This window comes from Poecilia latipinna, unplaced genomic scaffold (assembly GCF_001443285.1).
Source record: "Poecilia latipinna isolate Pla-1442-1.1 unplaced genomic scaffold, P_latipinna-1.0 Scaffold2725, whole genome shotgun sequence".
NCBI classification, from domain to species: Eukaryota; Metazoa; Chordata; class Actinopteri; order Cyprinodontiformes; family Poeciliidae; genus Poecilia; species Poecilia latipinna.
In genome coordinates this window covers 54,559-66,149 of record NW_015115341.1, presented here as the reverse complement: position 1 = coordinate 66,149, position 11,591 = coordinate 54,559, and the positions used below count along the sequence as shown (strand labels likewise).

The 11,591-nt window shown below is 39.0% G+C and overlaps 1 protein-coding gene across 2 annotated transcripts in view; it reads right to left on the bottom strand.

The window, feature by feature from the left end:
* Window positions 1–2,113: 2,113 nt before the first annotated feature.
* Window positions 2,114–11,591, bottom strand: part of LOC106938914 (cadherin-20) — a 33,945-nt gene continuing 24,467 nt past the window's right edge. For both annotated transcript variants that reach the window (XM_015021120.1, XM_015021118.1), the window contains 5 exons: window positions 9,641–9,777; window positions 7,979–8,100; window positions 7,153–7,270; window positions 4,580–4,831; window positions 2,114–4,115 (listed from right to left, as the gene is read on the bottom strand). In XM_015021120.1, the coding sequence (XP_014876606.1) occupies window positions 3,592–4,115; window positions 4,580–4,831; window positions 7,153–7,270; window positions 7,979–8,100; window positions 9,641–9,777 (1,153 nt within the window). In that variant the 3' untranslated portion in view covers window positions 2,114–3,591. The remainder of the gene's footprint in view (window positions 4,116–4,579; window positions 4,832–7,152; window positions 7,271–7,978; window positions 8,101–9,640; window positions 9,778–11,591) is intronic.

The following is an 11,591-nucleotide window of genomic DNA, read 5'->3' as shown; positions in this document are numbered from 1 at the left end:
TGTATATATATGTCAGGGTTAGTTAATGTTTAAATTTTTTAGTGAGGATTGACAACTGAAATAAGAAATAAAAATGTGTCTGACTATATTTTAAGCTTCCACTAGCATTATTTATGGGAAAAAAACAAAAACCAAAGAAACAAAAATCAAACAAACCAAGAAAAAAAATTACATGTATATTTAATTAATCAACTAATCCTATGTACAGAATATTAATGCCTATATGAAGTCACTAATAAAGTCTGGCATTTTGGAAGAATACAACCAAAACAAACATGCTAGTTTAGCGCTAGCGGGGGAAGACAAAAGTGAAATCCTCCAACCACTAAAATCTGACGCCAGTCCAGTTTTGTTTACATTTCGTGAAGAAGGAAGTTGCGCTCAGTGTCATCTTCAGAGCTTTTTGTGTTGTTTTCTTGAGTGGTTCTTGGTGCAGCGCCCCACAGAGGCAAGGAGAGGAACAGCTTTTTCAATTAGTTTGGTTGGTTTGACTCAGTGTGGCATGAAAGAGAACCGCAGCAGCTGAAAATGTAACAAACTGTAAGTTTGGTCCCCAATCGAACCAAATCTACTGGTGAGAAAACGCCACAAGGTGCCATTGTCCTATGAATACATAATCAGCTCAAATCATCAACCCTCCACCGGCAGGGTTGACAGTTTCTGTGAGATGTGTGAACTAATATACTGTGTTTGCTAGGAGGAAGAGAATATTTGGAGGAAAAATGTCTACAAATATACGTTTCACTCTTCATGTGTCAGATTGGCTTGACCTGCTCTTCTCTCCAGAGCCTGGGGGTTTTCTTTCCGCCCCCTAATTTCCAGCAGAGCGAAGTGTTTTTCTATTCAGCATTAGGGGATGATTCAGTGGGTTTGACGCGGTTTACCCTCAGTAGGATTAGAGCTGCAAGGCTTCTTATTATCTTGAAGCGTTTGAGCTCCATTGTCTGTTAGGGAGAGCAGTGGAGCTTAAGACAAAATTAGCCCCACAGAGCCTTTCGGTGGCAAAGCTCTTTCCTGGAAATGGCCGTGGAAGAAGTCGACAGCGGGGCAAATGTGAAGGAGAGGATGCCGTGGTGTTGCGTCTGGATGTAAGGGATTAATTTATACTGCTGGATGGCGCAGAGAAGGGCAGTGAGGAGGAAAGAGGCTCTGGGATGTGAGCTGTATGTGCTGAAAAATGACAAGAGATGTATGCTGAAGAGATGAGAATGCAGTAGAAGTGAGTGCAGATCCTCCTCCTCGTCTTTGACAGTTTCGGAAACTACAAAATGACATTCAAAGAATATAAAACATTTCAACTTTCTTTTCCACATATTGTCATTGGGGTACAGTAGCAAAAACAAGCAAATTACATTAAAATTCAGCAGAAATTTTCTACAAAATGAAGCATTTTAAAATCTCCTAAACGGTAACACTGTTTTCATGTCAGACGTTTAAAGATCAGACCTACTCTGAATGTTCTCAGCATCTCTTGACTAGTACAAAACCAACCAAGTTTTTGTTTACCTCTTAACCCTAATAGGCATTCACACAGGCCCTGTTTGGTCCGCTTTGATCCAACTCCAGTGCATTTGGTAAAGTCTGGTTTGTTTGGGGAGGTCTGAATGCATAATCAACCAAAAAAGCAATCTCTGATCTGCCTACGAACATAGGTTTAGATTCGGCTGAAGTGCAGTTTGGATGCCTATGTGAACACCAAGCAGACTGGAGATCATTCCTAAAGCAGGAAGTGGACTACAACGCTGGGAATTCTGGGTAGATGTAACCAAAACATATGTAAGAGTCTAGCACTAAGGGGAGAAATATCTCATGGTCTTTTACCAACAACAAAAGAGAAATCCTACAACCGCTAAAATCTGATGCCACTCCATTTTGTGCAGACCGCTCATTCACAGCAAGGCCAAAGAGTGCTAACCATAAGTCAAGAGCTTTTCAGGGAATAATAATTCATACCTCTTTGATTGTATAATTAAAGTATTTTTGGACTGGGTAAATTTTGAACTTCAAATCGTTCAATTGCCCCATAACACCACTGCTGATGTCATTTCTCTTGGTATTGTGTTTTTATGGAGGTGCTCACTGTAAACTTTGGCTTAATTATCGTTCAACAGCAAACATTTTTTAAAAAAGCTTTTATTAACAAGAATACAAAAAATATCTACATTCACATACCACTTAGTGCAGTATGACTCACCGTATTGAATTCAAGTAAATCTGCCCAATTCAATAATGAAAAAGCACTTTTTACATCTTTCTCAGTTTCTAAAATCCTTATTTCATATTTTGGTGTTTCCGTCTCTCTTGGATTCTTTTTTTTTTCTTAAAAGTCTTTTTGTTCTTTATACATTTGGCACTTATTGCAGGTTGACCAGTGTCCCTGCAGCCCAAATGGTTGGAGAAAAGCAACGTGACGGTTGGAGCCTCTCCGCTGTCGGACTCCGTTTGGCACGGCGGTGGGATCGGAAACGAAAGGCGACTTGGTCGTGTGCTCGTTCAGATTTCTGTCGAGATAAACCTCCACCCTGCCTCATGGCAACTTCTTTATGCTTTCAAGAAAACTGTTTGGGAATCGTAATACAAAGGGGTGAAAAATGACAGACATCACAATAAACACATCGAAGACCCCTATTAGAATACAGCGTACCATTGATATACATCACTGGACTGGACATCACCTATTAGCCTCTGTAGGTAGTGATGCCGTTTCTGTGCCTTGTGTCATGTCTACAACCCGTACCAGATGCGTTTCACATAACTGTTCAAATTACAAAGACAAATTTGCTTAATGGAAACATGGAAATTTCAGAAAAATAAACTTTTTATTATTAAAAGGTTTTGGCGCTAGCATCAAGTTAATTTTTTAGACTGTATTGAAATTAGTTTATTTCACAAAACTGCAATGGAAACACTTTTTTTTTTTGCATCACAGGAATCGCATAATCAACAACCGGATGTTACTACTGGCAGAGACGACAAAGAAGACAACATGAAGTAGTAGTAGGGGGATGATGGCACGGCATAATTTTTCAGGACTTCAAATTTCACTGACACATGATAGTGACGTAATGTCCAATCCAGTAATTTATACCAATGGGTGTGACTTTTAGAAGCATTGAAATCTCCTTTCTAGCAAACCCCGAAGGTGTCTACTGTCACAACATATGTGATGTTTTTAAAAGTTTACGCACAGTGCTAGTTGAAGAACCCAAATAAATTAAAACATAAATACAAAAGTTTAAACAAAGGAGTAAATTAGGACCAAAAACACATCAAAACACTGACTTTCTCTCAGAAGAAAACATCTCTGTGGTGCAGGGAGTTTTCATCTCCAGCTCAAACACTTTGAACCAAAGAGGCTCTGTCTCTGGGTGTTTCAGACCCGAGGAGGGGGTTAACATGTGCTTTGAAGCTGTTCCTCTACCGGGCCCCATGAGGCCCAAAAATCCAGCCCATCTTTGAAGAAGATTTAAACCCGGCTCAGACTGCCTCTGCAGGCGTGAAGGCCTTCAAGGCTGCTGATAATCCAGCCTTCGGATGTAGAATACGGGCGTCCCAGCGTTGTCTTCTCATTTGTGTTTTGCCTTTCTTCTTCTACCACATGGGAGGCGTGTTTGTCTCCAGCACTCCATACATCTCTGCCAGCTTTTTAAAGCGTGGCCCCCAGTCGTTCAGGTAGTCGTACTCATGGTCGCCGTTCGACGTTCCCGACTGCAGCGAGCTGAGCGACTCGGCCACCGAGCCTTCGCCTTCGTACGCGTACGTCTGCAGGGAGTCGTACGGCGGCGCGCACGGGTCCAGGTCAGCCTCCAGGAGCTTCGCCAGCACATAGCCGTGGACGTTGCTGTCCTCGCCACTGCCCACGCCGATCACGCACGGCTGAGGGACGTAGCGTGACAGGCTCTCGATCTCCGGCATCATGTCCTGCCGTATCTTGCCTAGAGGGTGGTGCACTTCCCTGGGGTTCCACATGGCGGCGATGTCGAAGGCCTCGGTGTCCTCCTCACCGCCGCCTTCGTCGTCGTAGCGTACGATGTTCTCGTGCACATTCTCCTCCTCGTCGCAGAGGTAGGGCTTTTTACGATGTGTCCGCAGGGAAAGCATGAGGAGAATCATCACTGGTGAAAAGAAAAAAAAATGTGGAGGTCAGTACAAAACCTTACTAGAATATTTATGTACAATTTTTACATTTTTGTACTTGTATGAATTTTCTTTTATTTTTTTACACTTGTACAACCACATTATACTGGAATTACAGCTATCATCCCTTAGAAAACAAAAATCTACTGTAGTACGATGGGAAATATTCAAATTAATCAAATTTTTGGTGTTTAAAGATTTAATTTTTGGAAAATCTGGATTTTTTCAAATTAAATCTTCAAAAATTTGAATAATCGTTGAAATCAATTAATTGCTCAACGTTAATATCTGTATATAAATGTGAAACTGGTTCCTTTTAATATTTCGCTAAATTATTAAGAGCCATTGAAGAAGGTTCAAGGAGCCACTGGTGGCTTTGTTCAAAGAAAACCACAAGAAACAACTTGTTCTGCACAAGTAGCAGCGCCGGCTGCTCACTCACCCAGCAGGACGAAGATGCAGGCCAGAATAGCAATGAGCGCTCCTTTGCTGAGGCTGGCAGGCAGGCTGTAGGCCTCGGCGTTGCACGACATGACGTTTCCCTCCTGGTCGCAGCTGCACACTCGGATGGTCAGAGTGCTGGTGCTGGTCTGCATCGGCTGCTCGCCATCGGACACGAAGATGGGCAGGTAGAAGACGGTCTGATCCTGCTGGGACCAGCCGCCGCGGCGCGTCAGGATCCACGCCGTGTTGTCTGCAGACAGCAGAGATAAGGTTCAGCCCTGACTGTAGGGAAGGTGAAAGTCTTAGTCCAGCATTCAGTCGACATTTATAAAGCCATCGTTATCAATAGATCTCTTCTTACTGGAGACCTTCTGAGGTTTTTAGAGCTGGATAATAATTTCTGCACAGTAATGTAGCATAAGAAACTCAAGAGTCACTGTGAATCTGTTTGGGATGAAACGACTAATCGTGATTAATCAATTATTGAAATCATCGTTGACAAGACTCAAAAAAAAGCCCATGTGCTGGAAGAACAAAACAATTAAAGCAACCATTGAACCAAAACTGCAATTAATACATACAGTGTGCATTTAAGATAAAATAAACCTTTTTATCTGAAAATATGTTTCAGATAAAAGATATCTGAAACAGTTCTGGCAGATTCAGATTGAGCTTCACCAGGTTCAAATTATGTAAAAAAAATAAAAAATCTATTAAGCAACTTTTGCTTTCAATTAACTTTATTTGTATAGCACATTTCAGCAACAAAGCAGTTTAAAGAACTTTACGTCATAGAAACCATAATAAATGAATTATTGACCAACATATTTGATGTGCATGAATTTGAGTGATGGCACTTATCAAAATGTAACGTTTGTTCAATTGTTGACTGTTTTCTTTATCACTTTGTAATTTTCTGTTTTCAGAACCTTGAACCGCCTTGTTGCTCAAATGTGTTATTCAAATAAACTTAATTGATTGATAAAAAATACAAAGCCAGTAAACATTACATTTGATCAAGTTACACATCAGACTGTTGGTCAATGTTTCATTTATTATGGTTTATCAGTAATTAATCAGTTAATAGATATAAAATAACAAATCAGCTCTACACTGTATTGTTAATTCAAGCAAAGGCTGAACTTTTCTCAAGTATTTTTTTAAGCTTTAGCAAACATTTTACTGCCTAAAGTGTGTTTTCTTATTTAAAAAATAGAGTTGTTTATTTATGTGCCACTTTTAATTTATCTCTAATATTGTTTAAAAATAGGCTTAGATGGGAAATGAAAAATCTGCAGAATGTGGCAGTTTTTCATCTGATTAATTGATTACTAAAATAATCGTTAGTTGCAGCCCTAGAGTCTGTGGGGATGAAGTATCTGCAGTTTCATAGTAATTAGTCCCAGATGGTTGTTCAGGGACGTTACAGCTCTGGAGGTTTAAGCGCCTGACTTCCATCCAGTAGATGCACCTACTGCATCCAGAGCTATTAGGACTGCCGACACTGATAAGATGCTCATACTGCAGCTGATTAAGGAGGAGATTAAATCATATATTAGTTTTTGGGACTTTATTATGGTATAAATTGAATCTATGAAACTAATTTCACACTGATTTTGGGTAAGTTTAATACAAAAACACATAATCTTTACAAAGTATTTTGTGTAGCTTCTAGTGCACTTGAAATAAGACAAAACAAACTTACAAGTAACTTTTTAGCAAGATGTGGAGTATGTTGAAACGATAACAAATTTTGCTGGACGATAAATTGGCAAAGAAATTACAACAATAATGTTTTGAGACTATTTTTAAGTAATAAAATGGTAGTAATAGCACAATAATGCGAGTTTGCCCTTCAAAGATCAATAAACCTGAACTAATAACGCTTAAACACGGGGACTATTAAAAAAAAGAAAAACAAACAAGACGACCAGTTACAATAATTAAAAACAGAAATAAACACATAATCAATGAAATAATGAAATTGATTATATCTGTAGATAAAATTGCTGTTCTAAAAATATTAATCATTATGATGAGAATGATCAGGTTCATTTTTATTTATCATGCAATTTATTTCTTGTAGGGACATGGAAAAAATTTCGTTATAAGTGAAATAATCTGCCAGTGGAACTAACTTTTTTTTTTTTTTTTAGCAATATTAAAGAATTATTTATTTAAAACAAGTTCCTGTACCTGATGAAAAGTTAGTTATAAGTTAGTTTTGTCTTATTTATAGCATACTAAGATATTTTCCAGTTAATTAGTTCTTTTTCATGAAAATGTAGAAATTATTTACTCAAAACAAACTTCCATCATGCTGAAAAGTTACTTTTAAATTAGTTTTTGTCTTATTTCAAGTGAACTAAGATATTTGCACTAGAAACTGGACCAAAACTACCTGATAAGATTTAGTTTTTTGCAGTTAGTGCAGCAGACAGTAGGGAGTTCAGGCAGAGCTGACTGAGCTGCTGCTCCATGTGGAGCTTCGTTTGTCCTGTACTGACAGGGACAGTTGGGATCGGCTCCATGCAGCTAACGCCGCCACGCTCAGTGTTTCAGATCATCTACCTTGGTTGTCTCGCAGCGTGAAGTTGGGGTTGTTGGCGGCCTCCGGAGCCAAGCTGTAGTAGAAGCGTTGGCCCCCCAGAGGTTCGTCTGGATCCACCGCCGTCACGGTCTGGATCAGCTGGAACACAGCGACAGGTGTGGTTACTGCTCTGAACCGCAGTTTCACCGGATTTCACTGGTGATTATGGAATAACAGAACATACTCCAGTAATATAATAGCAACGGCAGCATATTCTAAAAGAACTGGAAGACATTTTAAATTTCCAAAATAAACAAAAGACAAACAAAATGAACTATGAAGTCTCTGTAAACAAAACTTTCCTTCAAAAAAGCACCAGACTGAAGACTTTTACCATCCAGTCTTTGGTAGAGAGAGAGGAAGAAAAGAGAAAAATGATAAATCATGCAAATGGAAATTATTGAGCTCGTTTTATGATTTGATTTATTGCTTACTGCCTATTAGTTACTAGTTACTTATTATGGACCGTTTTAGATAATATTTCTTTTTAATCTACTCTTAAATGTAACCAGAACTGCATAGTTTGTTTACGATCCACTAAAGTGCAAACAAATTGATTTTATTTTATTGTTTGTCTTTTTTAAGACTACAGCTGGTGTCATCAATAGTATCTTCCAATAACGCATAATTACAAAGTCATATTTTCAGATTTTCTGTCATCCTTTAACACCAAAAGCCCTTTGAGCAGCTGGTGGAGATAAGCTTCCTTTCAAACTGCATCCATTGATGCCGTCCGTTCAACAAAACTCTCACTTGTCTAAGTGTGAATGAACCAAACCATTAGATTTGTAACTTTGGTCTCTGTACCTGTCCTGCTTTGGCATTTTCACACACAAACGTCTCCAAGTAATGCGACAGCGACGGTGGGTTGTCGTTGACGTCCAGCACTCTCACAGCCACAGACACGCTGGCGATCTGCGTGGGGTTATCTGCAGAAGACACAAAGATGCTGTGAGGCGTTGAGCTCCCGGTGGGACTTGGTTAATCTTCCCCTCATTTACTGCCAACCCGGAGCACATTACCGCTTCTCACGCTCCCATCACAATTCTATTAGTCTTCATTACAGTCAGCAATTTGCATACCTTAACCAACTGTGTAATGGGCTATAAAAATACAATTAGAGGGCGGTAACTACTTTCTCAGGTTTCATCACACGATCGATCAGTCAGCAATGTGACTTTGATTCTGGAGGTCAAAGCTCCACGGGGTCTAATAGTGCCGACCTGCAGAGTCGGATTGCTCCGCCCACTTTAAATGTCAACATTTCTTTCATTTACTGATGCTTTCTCAAAGGAAAAAATTCAAGTTGGGTGTCATTTTTTTATTTTGCTGCTGATACAATTATTTTTTTTCTTTTTACTAAAAATGCATCTTACATTGGTTTGAAACAGTACTTTTAAACTTTTTTTAAGCTTCATTGTTCACATTTTACACCTTTTTATCACAGTTTGAAGGCTTTTGGGATGGATTTTCACCCACTTAGCTCAAGCTCAGTCACACTGAATTCTCAGTCAAAATGGTCTAGTCAAAGCCCAGAACTAAATCTAACATTAACATACAGAAAGTTTTTGATCTGTTATATAAATGAAAGTTTATAGCACCCATCCGTCCGTCCATCCATCCATCATATATTTGTGCTTTAGTATTCTTATTGAATAATCATATCCTGGTCATTGTAGCTAGTTTTCCAACATTGCATTGTGAGCAAAAAGCGACAGAATCCTCGAGAGTAAAACTGGAGGAAGTGTGTAACTTTATTTTGTCTGTCCTCTAAATCAATCGGCTTTCCTCTGTTCTCCCTGTTGATTCTCGTTCTGCCTCTTCATTGTTTCCTCCTTCCTGCCACGCTCTGCCTCACCAGGTCTTCCTGCTGCTGCCCTCAACGTCTCATTTTCAATTAGCCGTCACACGAGAACTTATTTAATCAGCCGGTGATTCCATTACCGCCTCCTTTAAGGTGCGTCGAGCAAACAAAGACTCTTCCAGACAAACAAAGCCAATGGATGAAGGATGAAGGTGACTTGGTGCGTCTGCTGATGCGCAACAGGAGTTATTCTAGATCAGTCTTAAACTTTTTCAAGACCACTTAACCCATTTAACAGACACTCACCTAACTTGAATCTGCCCCGCACTGCCCTACCTCCTATTGTTGTCTTCTTTGTTCATCTTAATGAGGAGTGTGGTGGTTTTTTGTGAATGTGACTGGCATGACAAAACCATGAACATGAACGTGTAGATTCTAAGCTTTCCAATAATGTCAAACACATGAAAATCAAAAAAGAAGTCATGTTGTGTGCATTAGTAACATTTTAGGACACAAATAAACTGTGATTTATATGCAGTACTTTGCAGACCACTAGGGGGCCACAGTTTGATAAAGACTGTTCTAGATCTATAGGAAGTGTTTCTGCTACAAATTGGGTCACATTCTGATGTTGGTGGAGTTAATCTGGGTTATTTTCTACTCACTCATCTCCATGGCCAGGACTGTGATGTTGTGCCATCCCACCTCCTCTCTGTCCAGCGAACGCACCGTCATCAGCATCCCGGAAGTGATTTCAATGTAGAAGAATTTTTCGGGGTCGCTGCTCCTGTCGATGGAGTACCTGCAAACCAAAAAATCACACTTCAAACAAAACTAACCGTCTTATCAAGAATTTTTGGTCTAGTGCTTGTTTTAAGTCGATAACTCATCAAGATTGATGAAAAAGTACTTGTTCCATTGGCAGAAAAAGTCACTTAATATTGTCCTGTTTTGGGTCGTAACTAGTTACATTTACTCACATTTACTTTTGTGAAAAAATGTAATGTTAGGAGTATTTTTACTCTGATGTACTTTTTACTTGAGTAAAATACATACAGTTTTTGGGTACTAGTCATTTTTCATCGATCTTAAGGAAATATTGACTTAAAACAAGTTCCTATATCTTTTTGAAAGGTTATCTATGAGTTTTGTTCTATGTCAAGTGTGCTGGGGTATTTTTACTAGAAACTAGATGAAAAATACTAGATAAGATTTGTTTTTTGCAGTGATATCAACATAAAGTGCACTTCTGCGTGTTTTTTGGTGGAGCTGTAATCCTATCTGAGGGCCGCCGCGCGCTCGTATCCGATGCTGCGTGTGCATGCGTGTGTGCGGCGGGGAGATAAGGCGTCTGGCAGCTCCTGCAGGCGCAGCGAGGAGACGGCGTTCCTGATCGGAGGCTTAATCAGAGTATCTGCTCCTCGTGCCAAACAGGCGGCAGGAAAACACAAACCTGCAGAGAGCTGCTTTGGCTCATCTTCTGTCACTGTGGGCCGATTTCCAACAACAGCTCCTCTGAGTGAGCCGAGCTAAAGCAAGATACCCAGAGGAAGGAGCAGGATGCTGACAACTGAATATGAGAGATTCTCAAAGTGAGATCATTTCTACAAAGGAAAATTTCACTAACTCTTTCCTGTTGAGGATTTTTAAGTATATACTACAGATCCACTTTTTCCCGTCCGATACCGATACAGATATCTGAGGTTTAGTATCGTTCGATACCGATCCAATACTGAAAAACAGCTGAATTGACTTAAAATGACATAATTGTACTGAGTCACACTACATTTATGTCTGTAATCAAATTTGTTTGATGACTCTGCAGGGGTACAGCACATTTAAATACACCAATAGCTTCACAAGGTTGGTCAAACATGTAAAAGCAACTTTGATTTGTTCAGTCAGCGCAGTCCCAGCACGCAGCACCACTGTTAAGTATTGGAACTTAGCACAGTTGGGTGTTTTATATTCTGTTTAATTTAAAATAAATAATAAATAAACTGAAACTGATAAAAAGAGGTTGACTACCTTGACCAAACTGCTTGATTGTGATTGAGGTTTTGTTGGCTAAGTTTCAAATCTGTTGATCTAACAGGTTCCATCACGTCAAAGTTTTTCCTTTTTTCAGCAAACTGACATGAAGAAGCCATGATGAAAGAAGAAAACTTTTTAATTTGGTCTGAAACCTTCAAAAATGATAAAACTAGTGTAATGCTGCAAAAACATTGTTTAAAAAAATCATGGACCTGTCAATCAGTGATGGAGATTACTGTTAATATTTATTTTCTAAAGTTTAGAGCAAAAATATACGAAGCATGTATTAAATAATCAGTGCATTGTTTTAAACTAAAATAATCCACACAGATCAAAACACAATCATACTTTTTAATGTGGCTCTAATTTAACATTCATTAGTAGATTTTTAGATATTTTTTTCCATTAAGAGCATTGGAAAATTATAAAAATGTTTTTTTTTTAAAGATATTAAATCAACATAGCACAAAATACAAGCCCGTGAATTACATTTGAATAAAAAATGTTAGTATATGAACAATAGTTAAAAATTGCTACCTCTTCGTCTCTATACATTAAAACGACAGGCAGTTAATGGGTAAG